At 47.2% G+C, this 27,926-nt stretch overlaps 1 protein-coding gene across 8 annotated transcripts in view; it reads left to right on the top strand.

Moving 5' to 3' along the window:
• The first annotated feature begins 707 nt into the window (after positions 1-707).
• NFIC (nuclear factor I C) overlaps positions 708-27,926 on the top strand; it is an 834,580-nt gene continuing 807,361 nt past the window's right edge. For 5 of the 8 annotated variants that reach the window (XM_044306615.1, XM_044306581.1, XM_044306643.1 and 2 more), the window contains exon 1: positions 2,722-3,121. In XM_044306615.1, coding sequence (XP_044162550.1) covers positions 3,092-3,121 — 30 coding nt within the window. In that variant the 5' untranslated portion in view covers positions 2,722-3,091. Of the gene's footprint in view, positions 1,244-1,868; positions 1,887-2,721; positions 3,122-27,926 lie in introns of those variants that run through there. The other 3 variants (XM_044306589.1, XM_044306596.1, XM_044306604.1) reach the window with 3 other exon arrangements.

Below are 27,926 nucleotides of genomic sequence, written 5' to 3'. Positions count from 1 at the left end.
CTTCAAGACTGTTGGAAGACCATTTCAGGTGACTTACCTCTTGAAGCTCATCAAGAGAATGCCAAAAGTGTGCAAAGCAGTAATCAAAGCAAAAGGTGGCTACTTTGAAGAACCTAAACCTTTTCAGTTGTTTCACACTTTTTTGTTATGTATATAATTCCACATATGTTAATTCATAGTTTTGATGCCTTCAGTGTGAATCTACAATTTTCATAGTCATGAAAATAAAGAAAACTCTTTGAATGAGAAGGTGTGTCCAAACTTTTGGTCTGTACTGTATATATATATATATATATATATTATTTTTATTTTTTTACATGGGCGACAGATGCCACTCAGTTGGCCTGTTAAATTCGGGAAATCTTTCTGATGAAAACTTTTGATGGGCACTGCAGAACACACAATGTGAAATAGGGTATTGTAAAAGGAAGTGAAAGCCCTGTATCATTTATGGAAAGTCATAACTGTAGAATATACTGTTTTCACTACAGCTAGAAAGCTGCATCTCTGTGATCAAGTATTAACCCAATGCTTGTGAAGTCTTAGGAGAGAGGGCTCCTCTCTCACCCCTGCAGATGCCAAGGGGCACAGACCAGACGGGTACTGCGTGTGTGTAGAGGAGGGGACATGTAGATAAGGAGGAGGTGATAGTGACTGAGAAAGAGGGGGCGCCAAGAAGACACAGTGGAGGGTCAGGGTAATAGGGAGAGGGATGCGCACATGACAAGAAATGTGCACAAACATGGAGTTTGTGGCAGTCCATGTGTAGAAGTAAATCAGATTACTTTGTCTCTTGATACAACGTGACGTGCTGGTTTGTCTAGAGACCTGAAGCATCTGTGGAGCTGCTGGGGTGGGATGCCTAGTGACGTCCGCTTGAAAAGGAGGTCGCATTATAAATAAGCTCCCTTCATAGTGCGGCATTATTTTCGGGTGCTCCTTTATCCCCAACTCCCTCTCCCCTCCCCCCGGCCCAGTAATTCCCCAGCTTGAGCAGCGGGGAGGGCAGGAGCTCAGACTATGTTACTCAGCATTTCATTCTCAGCGTCAGTCAAAGGAGTCGGGGGCACCAGGACCCGCAGTGGCCACTGAGACAGGACACAAAGGGACCCTGATGGCATTCTCATAACCTCCCTTCTATTGTGCCCGACGAGCATGGACCTGGGAAGAGCCAGTGGCACCTCCAGCCTAATTGCGGATACCTAATTATAGCGGGCACAGTGAGTGAGGGCGCTGGATCATGGTAGGTGACAGTTCCAGCGCACCGTGGGTGGGGTTGTTATGGGCAGTGCCTGGGGGGTTGTCTGGGTCAGCCCCACATAGTTCCTACATAGGACACTGTTGAGTGGTGAAGGAAATGCTGTCCCTTCTGTATTAGTGGGGTGACACTCCATACCTTCACCCGTCAATGTCTAGGAGGGGAATTTAGGACAAGGGGTGGGGAGATTCTACTTTAACAGGCTGGAGGCTGTGGCTGGTTAAACATGGCCGCGTAGGAAGGGGAGGACCTAGCGCAGACATCGGGATGAACTTGGAAGAGAAGCTGGGGACATGTTCTCCTGACTAGACAAATGTCCATGCGAGAGCCGTATTAAAGCGGCTGTGCCCACCCCCATCGAGCGAGTCGTGGGCAGGGCAGAAGTTACCGTACTAGAGATGGCAGGGGCAGAACAGTCACAGCTGTACATATGTCCTAATCTACCCCCGGGCAGCGAAAAGCGCATGCAAATAAACGTGAATGAGAGAGCTGCCAGCCGCAGTGCCGCTTCCTGCTGCAGTGCCCCTGCCAGGAGGTGCTACACAACTTTCCGGAACCTATAGTGCGAGGCTGTGTCACCTCATGACTGCCCATTATCCCTCCAGCTGGAATAACAGAAAATACCAATGTAAATAAGACCTCTTAGAATGTAGACTCCTGCAGTGGGGCAGACGTATCAGAGCAAACCCCAAGCTAAATAACTGGCGATAGGTGGGTGGGGAGATACAACCCATAAGCTCTTCTGGAACATCATGGGCGATAGGTCTGATGTATACATTCGTCTAAAAACTTTACATTACTATGGGGCAAATTGATCTGATTGTATACTGACAATATCACATATTGTTGCAATATGCCCTGTTTCTGGGTTACTTCAAATGTGCAGAGCATTATTCCCAGACTCTGATAAAGCCTCATTTGGATTAGTACATGGCCACAGAACAGGGATTTGATATTAGGTGAAGTACCTGATGTCACCTTTTAAACATGACCCTGGCTGGGAACGTATTTTTATGACCCTGTATAACTTTGCTAAATCTCCTGAATGCTAGGGTTGACTCCATGCTGACTCCACTATATCAAATATAGATGGAAACAGAACACATAAGACGGTCATGTAGTATAATAGTTTTCCACATAATAATAGTCATCTATTGTAATAGTTTCCCAGTCAACCCTTTTAGTCACACCGAGAAGCAATTCCTCTTTTACTAGTTTTCACCAATCTCTTGCTGGTGGCTGTGGCACTTATGGTCAGGTCCTGATACATCACTGGTTAACCATTTGTTTGCTAGAATAGTATTGAAGTGCACAAGGAGAAGCAAAGCACCCATCAGTGTCCACATTCTCTGTGTACAGAGACTATATCTTTAAAGGGATGTCATTTTTATCATTTTTTTTTACTAGTGTAGGATGGGCCTGATGTAGGACGTCACCCATCGCTCTTCTCATCCCCCCTCCTTCCTACACGCTCTCTTTTTTCTGTCTTTTTTATTCTATCACTCCTCTGGTTAGTTTTCTAATCGAACACAATTCACAAAGTTGCCTTCTGCCTCCCTGTCAGGAAGCCTAAATTGGACACTGTGCTATAGGAGGGGACCATTTTTTTTTTAAAGAGGAACCCCCTGCCACGATCCAAATCTGGAATTCCCAAAGGAAGCATTATTCTTTTTTTTTTTTATGTGCATTTTGCAGGAATATTTTTTATTTTTGTGGGGCATACGGAAAGTTGGATGTGGGTTGCCGAAGGAAAAGCGAGCATACAGCTGCTGCCTGTGACTCAGTAACTTTGTGTGTGTAACAGTGGAGTATAAGAGGATACACTATACAGCCATGTATGCGTCACCTTTATGTCTGACACAGGTAAAGTGACTTTCATCCAATTATTCTCTTAGCAGCTTGAAATCCTCTTCTCCCACCCTGCTTGCTACTTCCCGCTGCCTTCTCAAGTCTTGTCATACGCAGCTACGTTTGCATCTTAATAGGATGTTTAATGCATGGCAATGTAGGCTGAGAAGCTTAGCTTTCAGATCAAACAGCCCAGAATAAGAAAGTGCCTGTTCCTAAACATTACAATTGTGGTAATTGTGATGTTTATGGCTTTTCAGAATATGGAAAAATTAAACTAGAAACTGGTTATAAGTTTTGAAGGAAGTGCTCATGTCTCCAAAAAAGGTCAAATTTTCACACATTTTTGTCTTCATTATTGTTGAAAATATCAACTGAGATATAGTTTTGGCTGTAGGTTTTTAAGAACTTGTATTTTCTCTGGAATGTATTGCAGGCCATTCTTTGCTGATTATAAAAAAATAAAAAATAGTCACATGTCTAGTCCGCCCCTCACCCCACACCCTCTTGCCCGCTCTTTTCTGAGACATGTATTTTTTAATATGTATATATATATATATATATATATATATATATAGTGTGTAATTTGGAGTCGGGGCATTCGGCAGGATCTCTCTCGTATTTCAGAAGAATGGTTTAGGAGCTTGTTTTCGATTATATTAATGTACTTTTATGTTCTATAGATAAATGGTTGCTTTTTTATGTCTTATCAAAGTTACACTATAGTCCCGTTATTCCCTGGGGTGCTTAGGAATAGTGGGTGTTTTCTACTTTGCTCACTATTCTAATGCACGGAAGCTTGGTAACTACTGCAGATCAAAAACTAGGTCCAGTTTGTTGTGTATCTTATTGTTTTCTCAAATGGCAGTACAGGAGTTAATGGACTGGTGGGTGGAAAAGGCCTGGTGAGTGAAATGACCTTGGCCTGTTATAACGGCACTCCCAATAAGCAGTAGAAACCAACTGTTCACACTTTAATTGAATTTTGTTACACATGTGGTTTAAATTGTCATCTCTCGTGTCCATCTATCTCTCTATCTCTGGATATAGCTGTGTATGTAGGAGTATTAATAGAGCAAATGGTACCTGGCATGAACTTGCAAAAAACTTTGGGGTCATTTATTAAGGGACTTATGACAATTTTAGTAGTAAAAATAGTTGAAAGTCCCGTTTTTAACCGGCTCTGCGACAATATTTAGTCACATGGTCAGTTTTAAGCCATGTTCGGCAGTTGGGCGAGATGAGGGTGTGCCAGGGACGGGACTCTGGGCCTGGCAAATTTGTTAACATTTACACCTGAAAACAGGGCCTGGAGTAGTTTTGACACCTCATCATAAATTAGCAGGATCTTACAGCAGCATGGGGGAAGATCTAAGACTGGCGTAAAAAGCTGGTCTTGGTAAATCACCCACATTGTGTATGAACATTCATCCTGCGTGTTCAATCAACGATATAGCGCAGAGTATTTTTTTTTTGTGCGGAAAAACTGTAAACTTGCATAGAGGAAAGCAGCATTACCCTTGGCAAAGTAGGGTTGTCACGATACCAAAAATTTGATTCGATTTTGATACCATAAAAAAGTATTGTGATACTGAATGCCATTCGATACCAGGCAAAAAATAAAAATAAAACACAAAATAAAGCTGCATGCATTCTGCATTTTATTGAACGTCCAGCCCATAATAGAACAGTCCTATCCTATTTTTGGGGGGGACATGGTGACCAAAAAAAAATGGCAAATCATGTGTTTTATTTTTATTTTTGGTGTTTATATTTTTATATGTAAAATTGGGAATGGGGTGATTTAAACTTATATATATATATATATATATATATATATATATATATATAGTAGATAAAGAAAGTCTTCGCTTTATATATATATATATATGTATATATATATATATATATTTTTTTTTTCACTTTAACCACCTTAGGGGGGCTAGAACCCTTGTCCTATTCACCCTGATAGAGATCTATTAGGGAGAATAGGATTTTACACTGTCCCTGCTGCCATGTGCTTTGTGCACACAGCAGTAGGGAGCTTACCATGGCAGCCATGGAAGGCTTTAGTAGTGTTCTGGCTGCCATGGTAACAAATCGAAGCCCCGCAATTTCACTGCTGGGGCTCCGATCGGAAGCTGCAACCAATGAGAATACTGAGGAGGAGGGGAGGGGACCCTGTGGCCATTGCACCACCAATGAAGATAATGACAATTTTTATAATACTAGGGTGGGGGGCGCACTGCGCCACCAATGACTATAATTTGCCAGTAAATACAAATGTTGGAGGGTGCCGGCTTTATCACACAGCCAGCACCAAACCTCAATGATGGGGATCCTGCAAACCCCATCAATTAACCCCTCAGGTGCGGCACATGAGGGGTTAATTGACGTAGTTTGGGGGATTGCCGCACCCTGTCATTGAGGCGGGGTGCCAGCTGTGTGATACAGCCAGCACCTGGCACCCTACATTTGTATTTAGGGGTAAATTATATTTATTGGTGGAGCAGTGGCCACAGCCCCTCCTCTCCTCCTCAGTACTATCTTCTCAATGGTGGCCAGCGGCAGCCACGTCACAGTGGGGAAGGAGGGACTGCTTCCTTCTCCACTGTGCCGGCTGAGGAAAACATAGTGAGCGGCAAAGGCGGTGTGCGCCATGTTCTCTAACAGATACTAGTAGTGCAGCCTAGTATTGGAAAATAGCAAATCCCGGTATCAGTTCAATCCGGGTGTAAAAGTATTGAAAATTCAATACCCGGTGCAACCCTATGGCAAAGAAGTAGTGTATGTGAGCCCTAGTGTAGGGCTTTTACCCACATTTGTTTACATATATGCAGGATCATATAACAATGAGAGTTAATCCCTATTAATCTCCCTGTTTTTATTTGTGTGTGTATTATATATATATATATATATATATATATATAGTGCCTTGATAAAGTATTCATACCCCTTAAACTTTTCCACATTTTTTTACATTGCACTAGGGGTGGGGAACCTTTTTGCTGACAAGGGCCATACAAAATTCTCAACTTAAAAATTTGACTGCTATATTTGGTCAAACATATAAGTGACTTAAACGGAACCTGTCACCTGAAAAACGCATATTAAACCGACGACAGTACCTTACAGGATCCCTTAGTGTGTTGCTAATCATGTTTTTCTTTCCTCTTTGTGTTTCTTCATACTTGTTAAAAACGCTGTTTTAATGACGGTTGGCGCTCTCTCCGAGTCAGGCTTGAAGTCAAGAGGGGCAGCGGCCTCCTTGCTTCAAGTAACGCTAAGCCTGCCCCTTACCCCTCCTCTCTACAATTAGATGGACATGCTGCAGTGATCACGCTCTTCTTGCGCATGCGTGGTAAGCTGCCTGTTACAGCATGACGGCCGGACGCGCGCGTTCTAACTGTCCGGCGCATCCGCAGTCACCAAAATGCAGGCAGGTGAGTGAGGATCACGCTGTAACAGGCAGCATACCGCGCATGCGCTAGAAGAGAGCGATCACGGCAGCATGTCCATCTAATTGTAGAGAGGAGGGGTAAGTGGCAGGCTTAGCTTTACTTGAAGCTGCCCCTTGACTTCAAACCTGACTCAGAGAGAGCGCTAACCGACATTAAAACAGTATGAAGAAACACAAAGAGGAAAGAAAAACATGATTAGCAACACACTGGGGGATAATGTAAGGTACTTTGGTCGGTTTAATATGCGTTTTGCAGGTGACAGGTTTCCTTTAAGACTAAGTTACAGAAATTGCGCTTCAGTTTAAGAGCACTGTATTTTTGCAGCACAAATGGCGCCTGCACTATATGTTACAAATAGTAAAGGTGCCATTTTGACCACATATAACAGTCTAATTTTTAAGTTGAGAATGTTATATATTTAGTTCTTTATTTGGCATTAATGGCAGCCAAGCTAAACCCCAGGGGGGGGGGGGGGGGGGGGGGGGGTTCACCCAGCTTTCACTCTCCCTGCCACTGTCCCTGCCTCTTTCTTTGCAACTGTTCCTGCCTTTATCCCTTTCTTAGCCTCAGATCTTCCCCCCCTCCATCAGCCTCCTATCAGACCCCCCAGCCTACATCAGCCTCAGTTCAGACCCTCATCAGACTCTCCCCGGACTCAGATCACACCAGACCTACAACCTCAGATCAGACCCCCATCAGACTAGGGTTGTTGCGGGTATCGAAATTTCGATACCCAATCAATACTTTTGTCCCAGTATCGATATGATACCGGGATTTCCATTTTTTTCGATACTGGGCTGCGCTTCTGCGCAGTCTAGTATCTCTGAACATGTGCGCGCTGCTGTCGGCGCGCTCATGTTCTCTCAGCAGCACGGGGAGAAGGAAGCTGTCCTCCCTCCCCCTGTGCTGCTGCCGCTGCCACCAATGAACGGGGAGAGGGGCGGAGGAGGGGCGGGCGCACTGAGCCACCAATGATATGACTTTTCCTACACAGAGCGGCGCCCAGCGATGTCCCAGCACTTACTATTAGTCCTGGGCGCTGCTCCGTTCACCCGCAGTGCCCCATTACTGTCTCCTCTCCTGCTCCACATGCTGATTACTATCGGAGCGATGGGGAGGAGACATCAGCTTCACTAGTGGGTGTTCCTTCTCCCTGGCTGTAGTGCTGTCCAATCGCAGCGCAGGAAGAAGCACTAGTGAAGCTGATGTCTCCTCCCCATCGCTCCGATAGTAATCAGCATGTGGAGCAGGAGAGGAGACAGTAATGGGGCACTGCGGGTGAACGGAGCAGCGCCCAGGACTAATAGTAAGTGCTGGGACATCGCTGGGCGCCGCTCTGTGTAACCTAATACTTAAAGTCTGGAGTCTGGACCCAGGAAAAGTAGTCTAACACATAATACAGGAGGCGGGTGCCGGCAGCAGAATCGCATTGCGCCGGCCCCTCTCAACCCCCCAGTATTAAAATCATTGGTGGCAGTAGCCACAGGGTCTTCTCCCCTCCCCCTCATTGGTGGTGCAGTGGCAGCTTCTGATCGGAGCCCCAGCAGTGTAACCCTGTGGCTCCGATCGGTTACCATAGCAGCCAGGACGCTACTGAAGCCCTGGCTGCCATGGTAACATCCCTGATACTGTGTGCACAGAGCACAGAGCAGCAGGGACAGTGTGAAGTCCTATTTACCCTGATCTCTATCAGGGTGAATAGGACAAGGAATGAAAAAAATCCCAGGTTCTAGCCCCTAAGGGGGGAAATAGTTATTAAATAAAAAGTGTAAAAATAAATAAAGTAAAATAAAAAACCCCACCAAAATATGAAGTATAAATATAAAATGTATAAATAATAGACATATTACATATTGCCACGTCAGAAAAGTCCAAACTATTAAAATATAAAAAAAAAAAATCTATGCGGTGAACGCCGGAACAGAAAAAATAAATAAAAACGGCGTGATTCGCCATTTTTTAAAATGCGGAATGCACGTGGCTTTTTTGGTTTATTTATTTTTGCGTGGTATCGAATGGTATAGAGTATTGCAATACTTTTTCATGGTATCGAAACCAAATCAAAAATTTGGTATCGCAACAACTCTACATCAGCCCCTCCCTAGCCTCAGATCAGCCCCCATCAGACCCCTAGCTTTAGATCAGGCACTTGGCAGATTCACTTCTCTGAACTTCCCTGGACTCCCTCCCTGGACTTCTCCCCGCCGCGCTGTACTGTGACCTGACCGCGCACAGCGTCAGGTCATAGTGCACGTCTACGTGCACTACGTCCTGACACTGTACGTGTCAGGACATAGCGTGGGGCCGGAAGAAGACAAGAAGACCAGGGGAGGCGAAGACAGCCAGTGCAGCACTGTTCTCATCTTCCTGTGGCTCCACATTACACCCACAAACTTAAATGTATTTTATGGGTATTTTATTTGATAGACCAAACACAAAGTGGTATGTGTGAAATTAAAATAAAATTATGCATGGTTTTTAGTGATCGCCGAACATCAGCAGGGACGGTTCGCAAACACAAAACAAATGTTCGCAAACCGCAAGTTTGTTGTGGGCCCCATTCACTTTAATGGCATGCGAACCTGAAAAACCTTCAGCTCATATTTGCAGCCACCAAATACTTAGAAGTGTACAAATAGTCCCACAACATGGACAGTAACTTACTAGAGGGGGATCAATGACAAAAATTCCAACAAAAAATCTGTATCTAAATCAGGGGACATTTTGATGCATCTTAGAGGGAAATTCTCTGAAATGTGCCCTGTCGGAGCCTAGTAATGTTTTATTTTAGGCCACGGGAGTACGAGTAAAAATAAGGCATTCACCTGACAAAAGAAATTCTGATTATGTGGCTCGAGGTACATTATGCGGTCAGTGGATACAAATGTTACTGTCATTGGACTACAGGCCCCAAATATTAGGCATTTACCAGACAGAAAAGATCAAGTGATTATGTGGCCAGAGGTATATTACACAGTCAATGGATATCAATTTTACTGCAGGCTATTACAAATACAGGTCATATACATATGTTTAAAAGAACAAAATATAACATTGGATTAAAAACTTCTCTAATGAAATCCCCCTTCTTGAAAAAAAAAAAAACTAATGATAATAGTGGTAATTTGATAACTTGTGGTCTTCACTGGTGTTGAATTCCTCCGAGGCCACAACAATTATTTATTCAGTGAACATAAAAGAACAAGTAAGTGTGTAGCTGGAGGTAGATTACACGGTCATTGGATATCAATTTTCCAGCAGGCTAGTGTACTACAGGCCCCCAAAATTATGCATTCAGCTTACATAAAAGAACAATTAAAGGGGTTGTCAGAGTTATGAAAAAAATAATATAGCACTGAAAATCTGATATATATCCCCAAAAAGTTTTATCCCAAAAAATATATATATTTCCTCATTTCCCTGGTTCTCTTCTGGCCCTTTGTTTACATGCAATACAAACAATCTCTGCCCCTCCCCCTGCACTGCTAAGAGAGTGAATATAAGAGCTGCCCTGAGTGACATGTCCGCCTGCTGGGAGACTCTGCAGCATGTTGTAGGTGTAGGACTACAAGTCCCAGCTGTATAATGACACTGCTAAGGGAGTAGATACAAAAGCTGCCCTGAGTGACATGTCTGCCTGCTGGGAGACTCTGCAGCATGTTGTATGTATAGGACTACAAGTCTCAGCTGTATAATGACACTGCTAAGGGAGTGGATACAAGAGCTGCCCTGAGTGCTAGGAGAAACAACAGCAACTTGTAGGTGTAGAACTGCAAGTCCCACCTGTATAATGACACTGCTAATACACATAGGATCTTCCCCCTACCTTCTTGTGTAATGCTCTCTCTAGTATGTCAGCTCCAGTGCCCAGCATTGTCTCCTCACTGCCTGCAGAGCTACTCAGTGTGTGCAGCTGAAGGTATTAAGAATCCTAGCAGAGAGTAGACGGCAGTGAAGGGGGGGAGCGTGGCCAGCACAGTGAGGTCTTGTTTACAGGCTTGTAAACAACCTTTATCAGAGCAGAGAGAGAAGCTGACATCACAGGTCATGTGACCCTCTGTGAAATCTGAGAAACCAGCCACTGGAGATAAAGTGAGTGAATTGGAAAGCTGTTACATTTGCTTAGTTAGGAACATAGAAAGAACAAAAAAAAAAAAACTCGGATAACCCCTTTAACCACTTCAACCCCGCTAGCTGAAACACCCTTAATGACCAGGCCACTTTTTACACTTCTGCACTACACTACTTTCACCGTTTATTGCTCGGTCATGCAACTTACCACCCAAATGAATTTTACCTCCTTTTCTTCTCACTAATAGAGCTTTCATTTGGTGGTATTTCATTGCTGCTGACATTTTAACTTTTTTTGTTATTAATCAAAATTTAATGATTTTTTTGCCAAAAAAAATAGAATTTTTCACTTTCAGCTGTAAAATTTTGCAAAAAAAACGACATCCATATATAAATTTTTCGCAAAATGTATTGTTTTTCTATAAAAAAAAATGTTTGGGCAAAAAAAAAAATGGTTTGAGTAAAAGTTATAGCGTTTACAAACTATAGTACAAAAATTTGAATTTCCGCTTTTTGAAGCAGCTCTGACTTTCTGAGCACCTGTCATGATTCCTGAGGTTCTACAATGCCCAAACAGTAGAAAAACCCCACAAATTACCCCATTTCGGAAAGTAGACACCCTAAGGTATTCGCTGATGGGCATAGTCAGTTCATATAACTTTTTATTTTTTGTCAGAAGTTAGCGGAAAATTATGATTTTTTTTTTCTTACAAAGTCTCATATTCCACTAACTTGTGACAAAAAATAAAAACTTCCATGAACTCACTATGCCCATCACAAAATACCTTAGGGTGTCTTCTTTCCAAAATGGGGTCACTTGTGGCGTAGTTATACTGCCCTGGCAATTTAGGGGCCCATATGTGTGAGAAGTAGTTTGCAATCAAAATCTGTAAAAAATGACCGGTGAAATCCGAAAGGTATCGCCGTACTCAGGAGAAGTTGGGGAATGTGTTTTGGGGTGTCATTTTACATATACCCATGCTGGGTGAGAGAAATATCTTGGCAAAAGACAACTTTTGCCATTTTTTTATACGAAAGTTGGCATTTGACCAAGATATTTATCTCACCCAGCATGGGTATATGTAAAATGACACCCCAAAACACATTCCCCAACTTCTCCTGAGTACGGCGATACCACATGTGTGACACTTTTTTGCAGCCTAGATGCGCAAAGCGGCCCAAATTCCTTTTAGGAGGGCATTTTTAGACATTTGGATCCCAGACTTCTTCTCACGCTTTTGGGCCCCTAAAAAGCCAGGGCAGTATAAAAACCCCACATGTGACCCCATTTTGGAAAGAAGACACCCCAAGGTATTCAATGAGGGGCATGGCGAGTTCATAGATTTTTTTTTTTTTGGGCACAAGTTAGCGGAAATGGTTTTTTTTTGGTATTTTCTCACAAAGTCTCCCTTTCCGCTAACTTGGGACAAAAATTAAAATCTTTCATGGACTCAATATGCCCCTCACGGAATACCTTGGGTTGTCTTCTTTCCGAAATGGGGTCACATGTGGGGTATTTATACTGCCCTGGCATTTTAGGGGCCCTAAAGCGCGAGAAGAAGTCTGGAATATAAATGTCAAAAAATTTTTACGCATTTGGATTCCGTGAGGGGTATGGTGAGTTCATGTGAGATTTTATTTTTTGACACAAGTTAGTGGAATATGAGACTTAGTAAGAAAAACAAAACAAAACAAAAAAAACTATTTCCGCTAACTTGGGCCAAAAAAAATGTCTGAATGGAGCCTTACAGGGGGTGATCAATGACAGGGGGGTGATCAGGGAGTCTATATGGGGTGATCACCACCCTGTCATTGATCACTCCCCTGTAAGGCTCCATTCAGACGTCTGTATGATTTTTTCGGATACATGGATACATGGATCAGATCCGCAAAATGCATACGGACGTCTGAATGGAGCCTTACAGGGGGGTGATCAATGACAGGGGGGTGATCAATGACAGGGGGTGATCAGGGAGTGTATATGAGGTGATCACCCCCTTGTCATTGATCACCCCCCTGTAAGGCTCCATTCAGACGTCTGTATGATTTTTACGGATCCACGGATACATGGATCGGATCCGCAAAACGCATACAGACGTCTGAATGGAGCCTTACAGGGGGGTGATCAATGACAGCGGGGTGATCAATGACAGGGGGTGATCAGGGAATCTATATGGGTGATCACCCGCCTGTCATTGATCACCCCACTGTAAGGCTCCATTCAGACGTCCGTATGTGTTTTGCGGATCCGATCCATGTATCCGTGGATCCGTACAAATCATACGGACATCTGAATGGAGCCTTACAGGGGGGTGATCAATGACAGGGGGTGATCAGGGAGTCTATATGGGTGATCACCCGCCTGTCATTGATCACCCCCCTGTAAGGCTCCATTTAAACGTCCGTATGTGTTTTGCGGATCTGATCCATGTATCCGTGGATCAGTAAAAATCATACGGACGTCTGAATGGAGCCTTACAGGGGGGTGATCAATGACAGGGGGTGATCAGGGAATCTATATGGGTGATCACCCGCCTGTCATTGATCACCCCCCTGTCAGGCTCCATTCAGACGTCCGTATGTGTTTTGCGGATCCAATCCATGTATCCGTGGATCAGTAAAAATCATACGGACGTCTGAATGGAGCCTTACAGGGGGGTGATCAATGACAGGGGGTGATCAGGGAATCTATATGGGTGATCACCCGCCTGTCATTGATCACCCCCCTGTAAGGCTCCATTCAGACATCCGTATGTGTTTTGCGGATCTGATCCATGTATCCGTGGATCTGTAAAAATCATACGGACGTCTGAATGGAGCCTTACAGGGGGGTGATCAATGACAGGGGGTGATCAGGGAATCTATATGGGTGATCACCCGCCTGTCATTGATCACCCCCCTGTAAGGCTCCATTCAGACATCCGTATGTGTTTTGCGGATCTGATCCATGTATCCGTGGATCCGTAAAAATCATACGGACGTCTGAACGGAGCCTGACAGGGGGGTGATCAGTGACAGGGGGGTGATCAGGGAGTCTATATGGGGTGATCAGGGGTTCATAAGGGGTTAATAAGTGACGGGGGGGGGGGTGTAGTGTAGTGTTTTGTGGTACTTTACACAGCTACCTGTGTCCTCTGGTGGTCGATCCAAACAAAAGGGACCACCAGAGGACCAGGTAGCAGGTATATTGTTTTGATAACAGCGTCTAATATACCTGTTAGGGGTTAAAAAAAAATCACATCTCCAGCCTGCCAGCGAGCGATCGCCGCTGGCAGGCTGCAGATACACTCGCTTACCTTCAGTTCCTGTGAACGCGCGCGCCTGTGTGCGCGCATTCACAGGAAATCTTGGCTCTCGCGAGATGACGCGTATATGCGTCACTCTGCGCAGAGCTACCGCCTCCGGACCGCCTAACGCAGATGTGCGGTTAAGTAAGTGGCTGAAGGTAGGTTACACGGTCATTGGATATCAATTTTCCAGCAGACCAATGTACTACAGGCCCCAAAAATTATGCATTCAGCGTACATAAAAGAACAAGTAAGTATGTGGCTGGAGGTCTATTAGATGGTCAATGGATATCAATTTTACTGAAGGCCAGTACAAATACAGGTCAAATACATATGTTTAAAAGAACTAAAAATATAAAATTGAATTAAAAACATGGCTGACGAAATCCCCCTCTTATATAATAGTTAAAACACATGGTTGTCACAGGTGTTGAATTCCTTAGAGGCCCAAAAAATTTGGCATTCAACAGACAGAAAAGTGCTTTTATGCCGCTGTATTTACCTAAGACAGGGACCAATATTTGTTCAGAGCATCCACATCGGCCATTAACCCAATGTAGTCGGACACCTGTCAGTCTAGGCATTCCGTGAGGCTGGATTCTGAAGGCATCTGTCGATGGGTTGGCTGCAAGAATGATCTCATATCTGAAGAGACCAACACATATTCAAACCGCCCTCTTCTTGCATGCGCTGTTGGATTGGTACCAGCAGCTGTTTCTCTGCGAGTAGAAATTCCACTGCCAGCGCCCGCAAAAGCAGAATGCAGTATTTCTCGAAGCAGTGCCTGGAAGTGCTGCATTCTGACAGCCCTCTGTGATGCTGGTAACATGTCCGCCATTTTGTGTTTGTAACGGGGGTTTAAGTACGTTGCCACACAGTACTGGTCCTTGCCGTTTATGCTTTTTATAGGGGGGTCCCTCTTCAAGCACTAGAGCATGAAGGCCCCCATTTGCACTAAACTGTAAGCGGTGGAGTGGCCTGACTCCTGCTCATCGTCCAGAATAATGTCTTCCTCAGTCTTCTCTCCCCAGCCACGGACAATACTAGGGATCCTAGAAAAGTTTAAAGCATGCTCTTTTTGCTCCTCCTCCGCCCCGGCACCATCCTCCTCTGACTCCTCTTCAGACTCCTTTTCACTTGTCTCAGATGGAGTAGTCCCCCTGGGAAATTATCCAGCATTGCGACCTCCTCATCTTCCTGCTCCTTGACGGCTTGATCAATGACACAACGCAATGCACGCTGCAGAAAGAAGGCATAAAGGTATGATGTCACTGATGGCGCCCTGGCTGCGACTGACCAGTTTAGTGATGTCATCAAATGGCTGCAGAAGTCTGCATGCGTCGCGCATGAGCAGCCACTGGCGCAGTGAAAAAAACAAAAAAAAAACACTATCTCCCCGGAACCTGTCCTGCCGCAGAGTTTGAACAGGTAGTAGTTAACTGCACATTTCTGCTGGAGCAGCCTATCAAGCATATACATGGTGGAGTTCCATCGCGTCGGGCAGTCACAAATCAGACGTCTGATAGGCAGGTGGTGTCGCGGCTGAATGTCAGCACGGCGAGCCATGGCCGTGTAAGATCTTCTAAAATGGCCAGAGATTTTCCTGGCCTGCTGCAAGACGTCCTGGACCACGGGGTATTTGTCAACTGCACGACTAAGTTAAGGACGTGTGCCATGCACGGCCCGTGTGTCATTTTGCCCTGTTTCAGCGTGCTCAGCAGATTGGCACCGTTGTCACACACCATTTCTCGTGCTTTTTTCCATTGGGGGACACAGACCATGGGTATAGCTTAGAGGTATTAGTAGGAGGGACACTATGCAAATGAAAGAGCTCCTCCTCCTCGGGCTATACCCCCAGACTCCACCAGGAGGAACTCAGTCTTTGCTTAGTGTCTGGTGAAGGAGGTTGACACTCTCTGATTCTACTCCTTTTTGTTATTTTTATTCTAGATGGGGACACAGGTCGGCATGGCGCCTTCCTGGTCCCCCGTGGAGTGCCCGCCGCCGTCTTTGGGACGTTGCCTGGCTGCCTCCATTTCCCCCCAAGAAGATAAGTGGATCCGGGCTCGACCTGTTAGCTCCGGCATCCCACCAGCTGCTGGGACGCCTGCTGCCTACCCTCCTCCAGAGCACTGTTCTCCTGGATTGGAGTCAGAAGTCTGAAGAGGCGCATCCCTGCTGGTCTGGACATCGAGGGAGCATGCTGAGCAGATAAGTGTTGCCCAATCCCTCCCCCTCCCTCTGTGTCTATTTGTCTGTGGCTACCTGGGTGAGCTTGAAGAAGGATCCTGATGGGGCACTTTCTTCATTTTGGCACTGGAGTACTGGCATCTCTTCCCCCTTAAACTGTGGGCTTCAGCGCTTCTCTCGTCGGGCCTTGGCTGCTGCGCTCCCTCAGCGCCCGCCGGCAGGCCGCTCCTCCACGTGGTGTTTGTTTAAATCACGCGCGCGCTTATTTCCGCGCGCGTGCGCTTATTTTCGCGCATATTTTCGCGCGTGCGCTTATTTTCGCGCATATTTTCGCGCGTGCGCTTATTTTCGCGCATGCGCTTATTTTCGCGCATATTTTCGCGCGTGCGCTTATTTTCGCGCATATTTTCGCGCGCGCTTATTTTCGCGCGCTTTTTTCGCGCCATAATGACGCGTTCGGGGAGGCGGAGCCTCGGCATGCCGCTCTGACTCTCCTTACACCGGAGACTCTGTTTGCTCATGGCCGTGCAGCTCCTCATCACTCTACTCCGTTTTGTGCCAGGCAAGCTGGTAGCTCAGTGGTACTGCTGCTGCTGCCCCATGTCCAGGCTTTCTGAGTTCAAAGCCCCTTTCAGCCTTCAAAAATTGTTTATATTATTCTAGATGGGGACACAGGTCGGCATGGCGCCTTCCTGGTCCCCCGTGGAATGCCCGCTGCCGTCCTTGGACGCTGCCTGGCTGCCTCCATTGCCCCCCAAAGAAGACAAGTGGATCCGGGCTCGACCTGCAGCTCCGGTATCCCACCAGCTACTGGGTCTCCTGCTGCCACCCTCCACCAGAACACTGCACTCCTGGACAAGGAGTCAGAAGCCTGATGAGGTGCATCCCTGCTGGTCCTGGAGTCGAGGGAGAAGTTGTGCAGGAGCAGATAAGTATTACCTGCATCCTTGCCTTACCCCCCTCCTCCACGTCCCTGGGGGCCTGCGGTCCCCGCTTGGGCATCTGCCATGTCCAGCGCGGCCGCTAAATTGGTCTTAGTCGCCAAGGCAACCATGTCCTTTAATCCTGTGGCGCTAACGACTCCATCTCTCTCAGTGGTCCCCACAGTGGGTGACTGACTACGAAGAGGCAGCGTGAGCGGCAGCATCCCACCTCGGATGTCTCCGTCTCTCCACCCCCCTCACCTCGCCGGTGGCGCTTGCGGACTGCTCTTCCCCCTCCCTAGGGAGAGTACTCCGAAGGAGAATTATCCGGCTCGGACGAGCCAGGTCCTTTTTGGACTATAGGGCATTTTCAAATCCTGTGACGCCAACCACCTCTCTAAGTGGTTTTCCACAGAAGACGCCCGACTACTAACAGGGAGCGTGAGCAGCAGCATCCCTCCTCGGATGGCTCTGGCTCTCCCCCCCCCCCCCCCCCTCGTCTAGAGGCGCGTTCGGGCGACTCTCCCCTGCCTTAGGGAGCGCAAGTCTGAAGGAGAATTTCCGGCTCTGATTAGGTCATGGAGCGGGACCCCTCGCCTAAGCTCTCCACCAGGGTGGCTGACTTAGTGGTGACTGTCCGAGACACCTTTATTCTCCAAGGGGATTCTCCTCCTTCCACTGGTCAGGAGTTCCCCCTTTTTCCGTCCAGGCAGTCGGAGACTACCATGTTCCCGGTCCATGAGGGATTTTTCCGCAGTCATGTCCAGGGCCTGGGGTAGTCTTAATAAGGTTCTCGACCACCCAGCGCATGAATATACTTTCCTTTCCCTGCTGACGGCGAGGAGAGGTGTCTCCTCCCCCTAAGGTGGATCCTCCGGTGGCCGGATTAGCCAATTATGTGGCCCTTCCTGTCTTAGTCAGTTCCTCTTTCCAGGATGCTGTAGACAGACGCATAGACTCTCTTCCAGGTCCTTTTTTCGCTGGCAGCGCGTCCCTGTGACCTACCTTTCACTCAGCAGGGGTAGCCAGTGCTCTCTCGGTGTGGTTACAACACCACCACCAGGAACTGGCGGTACGAGATGCGGCTACTAACACACTGGAGTTGGTTCTCCAGATGTCTCAGGCTTCTAAGATTCTTTGCGAAGCTTCTAGGGACATTGTTTCCCTCTTTGCCCGCAGGTTGGCCATCTCTGTCACTCAGCGCGAAGAGATCTGATTGAAGGTGTGGGACGCTGACGCCTCCACCAAGCGTTCCCTTGCTAATCTCCCCTTTGGGGTTTCCAGACCTTATGGGGATCAGCTGGACGAGTTCATCTCTGCATGCCTTTTGCCGTTTCTCATCTGGTAGGCCGTCGCCTGCTTCCTCCGCCGGGGGTCTCAGGTCGCCCGCAAAGAGGCCTTCCTTTGCACCAGCCTTCCCGGCACTAGAGGGCCCAGTCAGCCCGCCCTGCTGCTCCTAGGCCTATCACATGTCCCGATTGCGGAATCCCACCATCGATTCCTGCGCTTCGCCATTATGGGTCGACACTGTCAGTTTGTCGCCCTTCCTTCGGGTTGGCGACCACCCCGCGGGTCCTTGCCACGGTCCTGGACCGCTCATGGCGCTTCTTCGTACCAGGGGCATTCCTTTGCTGCCCTATCGGGACGATATCCGGATAGAGGCCCCCCTCTCTACCGCAGACCACGGACAGCGTCCGGATCACTGTTCAGACCCTGGAACGGTTCGGCTGGCTGGTAACTTTCCCAACCTCCTGCCTCTTCCCGTCCCAGAGGCTCTCCTTCCGGAGGGTGATTTTGGACACCTCGGCTGCCAAAGTATTCTACCAGCCTTCAAGTCCTCCCAGGTCCAGGGGGCAGTGTCGCATCTGCTGCGCTCCCCGTGCCTCTCCATTCGGGAATACTTGCAGGTCCTGGGTCTTATGGTAGCCTCTTTCGAGGCCTTCCATATGCCCAGTTTCACACTCGCCTGGCGCAACAGGAGATCCTTTACCTTTCAGCGGGTTCGGGCAGCTCTCCCTTGGTGGCTGTTACCAAAGAACCTGAGGTCGGGGAGTTCCTTTCTCGCATTCTCCTGGACGATCGCCGCCACCGATGCCAGCATCCTGGGTTGGGGGGGCGTTTTCCAGTCTCGCACGGTTCAAGGAATTTGGTCGGCGGCAGAGTCTCGCCTTCCAATCAACTTTCTGGAACTGAGGGCGATTTTTTCCGCTCTCTCTCTCCTATTGGACCTCTCTCCTTGCGGGCCTCCCAGTGCGGGTTCAAACGGGCAGTGCCGCGGCCGTGGCCTATATCGACCATCAGGGCGGGACCCGCAGCCGGATGGTGATGCAGGAGGTGAAGAGAATTCTGACGTGGGCGGAGACGCACGTTCCGGTGTTGTTTGCATTCCAGGAGTGGACAACTGGACAGCGGACTTTCTAAGCCACAACACGGTGGATCCAAGCGAGTGGTCTCTGCATCCAGAAGGGTTCGAAGAAATCTGCCACAGATGGGACCGTCCGGATGTGGACTTAATGGCGTCCGGGTTCAACAACAAGATCCCAGTGGTCCTGGCTCGCGCCCGAGATCCGGAGGCGTACGGATGGATGCGCAGGTGTCTCCGTGGCAGGACTTCAGCCTCCTCTGTTTTCCTCTCCTACCAAAGGGTCTACGCCAGTTCGAGGCGGAAGGGACTCCGACCGTTCTCATCACCCCAGAGTGGCCTCGCCGCGCGTGGTTTTTCGGACGTGGCTCGGTTGCTGGAGGACGCCCCATGGCCTCTTCCCGACGGACAGGACCTACTGTCTCAGGGCCCGTTCTTCCACCGGAATTTGCGGTCTCTTCGTTTACCGGCGTGACTGTTGAAACCGCCATCCTGATAAAGATGGGGTTCTCGGATTCAGTGGTTAGGACCATGATCAGTCCGGGGAAGTCTTCTTCCTCCCGGATTTACTATCGTACCTGGATGGCCTTCCTATCCTTTTTTGAGGGTTCGGGGTTCCCTCCCCTTCGGTTTTCCATCTTGATGGTACTGTCTTTTCTTCAGTCTGGGCTTGTGCAGGGACTGTCGCTTAGTTCCCTGTAAGGTCAGGTTTCGGCGCGGGCCGTCAGAGGTCCCTTGCTCTTAAGGGTCCGGTGGTGACCTTTCTTCGGGGGTGGCGCATTCGGTTCCCCGTATGTTCCCCCTTTGTCTCCTTGGGATCTCAATTTGGTTCTGCGCACTCTGCAGTCGGCCCCCTTCGAGCCTTTGAGGAGGGTCTCTCTGACTGTTCTCATCTGGACTTCCTTGTGACCATAGCTTCTGATACAGCTACATAGCGTAGTGATTAAAGTTCTGGGCTATTATGCAGTGGCTGTGAGTTCACGTCCCATCACGAGCTTTTAAGTCAGACTGGTGTCGAAGCTGGCCGCTCTTTCCTGTCAGGAGCCTTTCTGGTTTTCCACCAGGATTAAGTTGTGCTCCGTCCAGTCCCCTTCTTTTTGCCCAGGGTGGTCTCTCCCTTCCGCCTTGATGAGGATCTTGTCCTGCCTTCCTTTTGTCCTTCTCCGGCTAACCCCAAGGAACGCACTCTGCATTCCCTGGATGTTGTACGGGTCCTGAAGGTGTGTCTCGCGGCTACTGCTTCCGTCCGCCGTTCTTGGCTCTCTGGATCTGCTTGGCTATTTCCGCGGCTTGTCACGCTTGTGGTGGAGTTCCCCCGGCTAGAATTGCCGCTCACTCCATTGGGGCGGAGGGGGCTTCCTGGGCAAGACGCAGTCGTGCCTCTGCGTCTCAGCTGTGTACGGCGGCCACCTGGTCGTCCTTGCATACCTTTGCAAATTTTTGTCAGTTGCATTCACTGGCTTCGGCTGATGCGGCTTTGGCCGCAGGGTTTTGCAGGCTGTGGTTCCTGTTTGACCGTTGGGGCGTTCCTCCTGGCGGTGCTGATATTTTTTCCCACCCCATGGACTGCTTTTGGACGTCCCATGGTCTGTGTCCCCCAATGGAAAAAAGCACGAGAAAAGGAGATTTTTGTGAAACTCACCTGTAAAATCTTTTTCTCGTCTTTTCCATTGGGGGACACAGCTCCCACCCATTATTCCTGTTGCAGGAGGGGTCTTTAGTTCAGTTTTTCTGTTTCTGGTTGGACCTTATGGCTTGGTCCGATGGTTTCCATGATTTTTTCTTGCTCCTTCTCCTACTGCTTGTGCAACGCCTGAGTTCCTCCTGGTGGAGTCTGGGGGTATAGCCCGAGGAGGAGGAGCTCTTTCATTTGCATAGTGTCCCTCCTACTAATACCTCTAAGCTATACCCATGGTCTGTGTCCCCCAATGGAAAAGACGAGAAAAAGATTTTTCAGGTGAGTTTCACAAAAATCTCCTTTTTACCAACTGTCAAATTGAGCGGGGTTAGCCACTGATTGGTCTGTGACTGCAAAGCTGAAAGGAGTGCAGGACAAGTGTGGCGCTTGGCTTCCAGGCACAGCAGCCGCAGCACAGCATTGCTACGTCTCACCTGGCATGACAAAAAGGTTTTGGGGGGCGCAGCGGAAGAGGCGTTAGCAGTGGAAAAGGAGGAATCAGCTGAGGAGGAGACGAGGCAGACCTGCGTGCAATCTGTGGCGGTAACACCAAATCCACACGGGTGCCATGGGTTGCATGCTTGACGCCCGTCGGAAGGATCACCCAGTGGGCAGTAAAAGTTATGTACCTTCCCTGCCCGTGTTTGCTAGACCACGTGTCTGTGGTCAGATGCATCTTGGCACTGACACTGTGTGCCAGAGATACATTCACTTGCCGCTAAACGTGGCCATATAGCTCCGGGATGCCCTTCTGGGAGAAATATTTCCTTCCGGGGAACTTCCATTGCGGTGTGCCAATGGCCACAAACTTTCTAAAGGCCTCTGAGTCCACCAATTTATATGGCAGTAATTGGCGGGCTAGCGGTCCCGATAAGCCGGCGTTCAGCCGTTGGGCAAGAGGGTTATCCGGCGTCATCTTTTTTCGCTTGAAAATTCGGTCCACGGAAGCCTGCCTTTTGTCAGATGAACGCGATGACGGCATGGTCGAAGGTGTATTGGGGGACAAATGAGAGGAGAAGGGGAAGGAGAAGAGGCAGGACGTGGAGCACCAGGAGTGTGTCTTTGTGGGTTCGGACAGTGTTGCTCCCACTGGGCTCGGTGATGGGAGGCCAAGTGCCTTCTTAAGCGGTCGTCCCTAGGTGAGTGAGCTTACTGCAACTTATGCGTTGACAGCACAGGCAGCAGATGGCAACACTATTGTCAGCAGCGGACACGTTAAAAAAAGCCCACACTGCGGGGCCATGTGCCGGCGTCCTGGGAGCGCCAGACTGTGCATGTTGGATGGCTCGTTCCAGATACATTAGCAGTCTGCTTTTTACCTCTTGTGCACTGTAAGTTCTGCCTCCTTCTCCTCCCTATCTGCTGCTCCGTCTCTCCTTCTGAACTCCCCTTCTCTTCATCTCTTGTGGGCACCCACGCGATGTCTATAGACACATCATCATTGTTCCCTTCACCACCACTGACATTAGAGATCTCAGAGTAGGCAGCAACAGCGCGGACCACCCTCCTTGGTCTGTTGTCAGACTGCTGGGTGGCGACCGTTGATACCTCCTCTTCCTGATCAGAGGCCAAGAATGGCTGCGCATCGGTAAGGTCTTGTAATGGATGTGAAAATAATTTCTCAGACTCATGCGGAGGGTATATGGTGGTGGTGTTGGTGTCTTTGGGGATGCAAAGAGTGAAGAGGGTGCAGATAGAGAGGATGAGGAGAGTTCAGAAGCGGAAGGCTGAGTGAGCCACTCAACCAAGTCTGGTGATTCCTTTGACGTAATCGCACTCATTTTATGCAACTTCCCACTTAGGCTCTGGCCTGGTGCACCTGCCCGACCCCTACCACCCCTGCCGAATGGCCTGCCTCTTCCTCTGCCTGTTATTTTCAAAATTACTCTGTGACAAAAGTCCCTATAGAAGAGAAGTATTTGTGGAAGAAGATATATCACACCCCTGCTTCAATCAGTTTTTTTTGGGGGGGGGGGGCAACTACTGGTATATCACACCAGTAGAAATGATTTGTTCCAATAACATTTGTCACTATCTGTAGCAGAGGTAACGCAGCTAAACCGCAAACAAATGAAGCACTAGTCAAATGCACTATATAGAAAGTATATTATTTGTATATAACACTCCTGCTTCAGTCACTTTTTTTGGGATGGGGGGGGGGGGGGCAACTTATATATCACACCAGTATAAATTATTTCTTCTAATTGCGTTTGTCACTCTGTGTAGCTGAGGTAACGCAGCTAAACCGCAAACAAATACTGCACTACCTAAATGCACTATATAGAAAGTATATTATTGGTATATTACACCCCTGCTTCAATCAGTTTTTTGGGGGCAACTGGTATATCACACCAGTAGAAATTATTTGTTCCAATGGCTTTTGCAGCAGAACTGCACAAAACAAATGCACAATACAAATGCACTATAATACACTTTTTATTACACCCCTCAGTAAGTCACACCTATCGCTAGCACACCTATACAAGTCCTTAAAAGGACTTTTGTGGCCATATTAGCTAGTGTTTGGTGTCCCTCCAACAGTTGGTGTCTGCTCCACACTGCAACCTTTCCCTACATTGGCAAAAGACTGAATGTACAAACCGGATTCCCAAAAAGTTGGGACACTATACAAATCGTGAATAAAAACTGAATGCAATGATGTGGAGGTGCCAGCTTCTAATATTTTATTCAGAATAGAACATAAATCACGGAACAAAAGTTTAAACTGAGAAAATGTACCATTTTAAGGGAAAAATATGTTGAATCAGAATTTCATGGTGTCAACAAATCCCCCAAAAAGTTGGGACAAGGCCATTTTCACCACTGTGTGGCATCTCCCCTTCTTCTTACAACACTCAACAGACGTCTGGGGACCGAGGAGACCAGTTTCTCAAGTTTAGAAATAGGAATGCTCTCCCATTCTTGTCTAATACAGGCCTCTAACTGTTCAATCGTCTTGGGCCTTCTTTGGCTTCTTCCTCTTTATGATGCGCCAAATGTTCTCTATAGGTGAAAGATCTGGACTGCAGACTGGCCATTTCAGTACCCAGATCCTTCTCCTACGCAGCCATGATGTTGTGATTGATGCAGAATGTGGTCTGGCATTATCTTGTTGAAAAATGCAGGGTCTTCCCTGAAAGAGATGACGTCTGGATGGGAGCATATGTTGTTCTAGAACCTGAATATATTTTTCTGCATTGATGGTGCCTTTCCAGACATGCAAGCTGCCCATGCCACACGCACTCATGCAACCCCATACCATCAGAGATGCAGGCTTCTGAACTGAGCATTGATAACAACTTGGGTTGTCCTTGTCCTCTTTGGTCCGGATGACATGGCGTCCCAGATTTCCAAAAAGAACTTCGAATCGTGACTCGTCTGACCACAGAACAGTCTTCCATTTTGCCACACTCCATTTTAAATGATCCCTGGCCCAGTGAAAACGCCTGAGCTTGTGGATCTTGCTTAGAAATGGCTTCTTCTTTGCACTGTAGAGTTTCAGCTGGCAACGGCGGTTGGCACGGTGGATTGTGTTCACTGACAATGGGTTTCTGGAAGTATTCCTGAGCCCATTCTGTGATTTCCTTTACAGTAGCATTCCTGTTTGTGGTGCAGTGTCGTTTAAGGGCCTGGAGATCACGGGCATCCAGTATGGTTTTACGGCCTTGACCCTTACGCACAGAGATTATTCCAGATTCTCTGTCATCTGCGTTCTATTACAAATAAAATATTGACATTTTCCATCTCCACATCATTGCATTCAGTTTTTATTCACAATTTGTTTAGTGTCCCAACTTTTTGGGAATCCGGTTTGTAAAATGGATCAGGTTTATTTATAAGGTAGGGGGTATGTCCATGTGCTGAAACGTCTCAATTGGCTGTCCTGTACCACCTGATAGATGTGTTATTGGTCAAAGTTCTTCACAATGTAAAAGAATATGGCGCCAGCGGACATCGCCACATGTTCGGCGAACAGCGAAACGACCGTTGGGCGAACCGCAAGACCATCTCTAATGGTTTTCATAAATAAAAATCTGGAAAGTGTGGCGTGCATTTGTATTCTGCTTCCTGACTCATTACTTTGTAGGACCACCTTTTACTGCAATTACAGCTGCAAGTCTTTTGGGATATGTCTCTACCAGCTTTGCACATCTAGAGGCTAAAATGTTTGCCCATTCTTCTTTGCAAACTATCTCAAGCTCAGTCAGATTAAATTGCTCTGGCTGTAAGTTTAGGGTTGTTGTCTTGCTGGAAGGTGAACCTCCACCCTGGTCTCAAGTCTTTTGCAGCCTCTACCAGGTTTTCCTCCCGAATTGTCCTGTATTTAGCTCCATTCATCATAACATCAACTCTTACCAGCTTCCCTGCTGAAATAACGCATCCCCACAACATGATGCTGCCACCACCATGGTTCACAGTGGAGATAGTGTGTCCATGGTGATGTGCAGTATTATTCTTCCATTACACATAACGTTTTGCATTTAGGCCAAAAAGTTTAACTTTGATCTCTAGAGCACCTTCTTCCACATCTGCTGTGTCTCCTACATGGCTTGTGGCAAACAGGACTTCTTATGGCTTGCTTTCCAAAATGTCTTTCTTCTTGCCATTCTTCCATAATGGCCAGATTTGTGGAGACCCACAACCAATAGCTGTCCTGTGGACAGAACATTTGAGCTGTGGATCTCTGCAGTGACCATGGGCCTCTAGGCTGCTTCTCTGATTAGCGATTTCCTTGACTGGGCTGTCACTTTAGGTGGGCAGCCATGTCTTAGTAGGTTTGCAGTTGTGCTATACTCCTTCCATTTTTGGATTATGGATTGAACAGAGCTTTATGAGATGTTCAGAGGTTGGAATATATTTTTTTTTTTGAGAATTTCATTTTTTTGCCTAATTTTCCATTTTAACCCATTTTTTCCATTAACAAAGCAAGGGTTAACAGCCAAACAAGACTGTATCTTTATTGCCCTGACTGTGCCGTTCACAGAAACACCCAATATGTGGCCGTAAACTACTGTACAGCCACACAGCGGGGCGTAGAGTGAAAGGTGCGCCGTTTGGTTTTTGGAGGGCTGATTTTTATGGACCGGTTTATTTACACCGTGTCCTGTTTCAACCCCCCTGATGCACCCCTAGAGTAGAAACTATCTAAAAGTGACCCCATTTTGGAAACTACTGGATAAGGTGGCATTTTTTGGGGGACTTTTTAGAGAAAAAATATAATTTTTGGTTGCTCCATATTGCATTTTTGTGAGGCAATGTTACCAAAAATTGAAATTCTGAAATTACCTCTCCATTTGCCATAAACTGTTGAGGAACATCTAAAGGGTTAATAAAGTTTGTATAATCAGTTTTGAATACCTTGAGGGGTGTAGTTTCTTAGATGGGGTCACTTTTAGGGAGTTTTTACTCTGGGGGCATCAGGGGGGCTTCAAAAGGGACATGGTGGCAATAAAAAAGTCCATCAAAATTGGCCTTCCAGAAACCATGTCGGTCCTTTCCTTTTGCGGCCTGCCTTTTACTGATACAGCAGTTTACGACCACAAATGTGGCATTTCTGTAAACTGCAGTATCAGGGTAATAAATTTTAACTTTTGTTTGGTTGTTAACCCTTGTTTTGTTACCGTAAAAAATGGATTGAAATGGAAAAGTGCCAAAAATAGCGGTTTTGGCACTTTTTTTAATTTAATTTTTAACCGTGTTAATCTGGGGGGGGGTTAGGTCATGGGATATTTTTATAGAGGAGATTCTTACGGACGCGGCGATACCTAATAAGTCAACTTTTTTTACAATTATTTATTAGTTTTTTGACTATATTATCCTTTTTGATACAAATTTTTTTGGGGTATCTAAAGTCTGGGTCTTTTTTTTGTATCCGATTATCTTATGTGGGGGCTTGTTTTTTGCAGGATGAGACGACGGTTTTATTGGCACTATTTTGGGGGCTATATGACTTTATCGCTTGCTATTAGATTTTTTGTTATGTAAGGTGACAAAAAAAAATCTTTTTTTGCACCTATTTTTATTTAATTTTTTTACCGCGTTAATCTGGGGGGTTGGGTCATGGGGTATTTTTATAGAGGAGATTCTTACGGACGCGGCATACCTAATATGTCTACTTTTAATAAATTCTGAGAACCAGGTTCTTTTTTTATCCGGTCAGTGCTAAATTGGGATACAAATTTAGTACTCCATGGAAGTGTGATACTCCCTGAAGCAACCGTCAATGCAGAGGCCCGGATGATCGGGGCACGTGTCGCACTGAGTAGTGGTATCCTTCTGTCCTGCGACACACTCTGCACTTTTTTGGGGTTCGTCCCTTCTTTCCAGTATGAGGGACCACACCTGGAAACTGTTGGCCAGGGACGATCCGGGCGCCTACAGCTCCCGAGGTACTCCGGCCTGCTCTTTCCCGGTCCGAAAAAGATCAGGGCCTTGAGGACTGCCTCATAGAACTGGAGGAATGTCCTTGTGCTTCCAGCACTTCGGGATAGTACAAAAGAGTTGTACATGGCAACCTGTACCAAGTAGATTGCAACTTTTTTGTACCATGCCCGGGTTTTGTGCATGGCGTTATATGGCTTGAGGACTTGATCCGAGAGATCAACTCCTCCCATATACCGATTGTAGTCGACGATACAATCGGGCTTGAGGACCGTTGCCACGGTACCTCGCACAGGGACAGGGGTCATGCCTTTACCATGAATTGTGGAGAGGATAAGGACATCCCTCTTGTCCTTATACCTGACCAGCAACAGGTTTCCAGTGGTAAGGGCACGGGTCTCACCCCTGGGGATAGGTACCCAGAGGGGGTGGGCAGGGAGGCTGCATTGATTTTTCCGCACGGTCCC

This window comes from Bufo gargarizans, chromosome 1 (assembly GCF_014858855.1).
Source record: "Bufo gargarizans isolate SCDJY-AF-19 chromosome 1, ASM1485885v1, whole genome shotgun sequence".
In the NCBI taxonomy this organism is placed as follows: Eukaryota; Metazoa; Chordata; class Amphibia; order Anura; family Bufonidae; genus Bufo; species Bufo gargarizans.
Note: the sequence above shows the minus strand (reverse complement) of the source record. Positions and strands in the feature narration are given on the sequence as shown.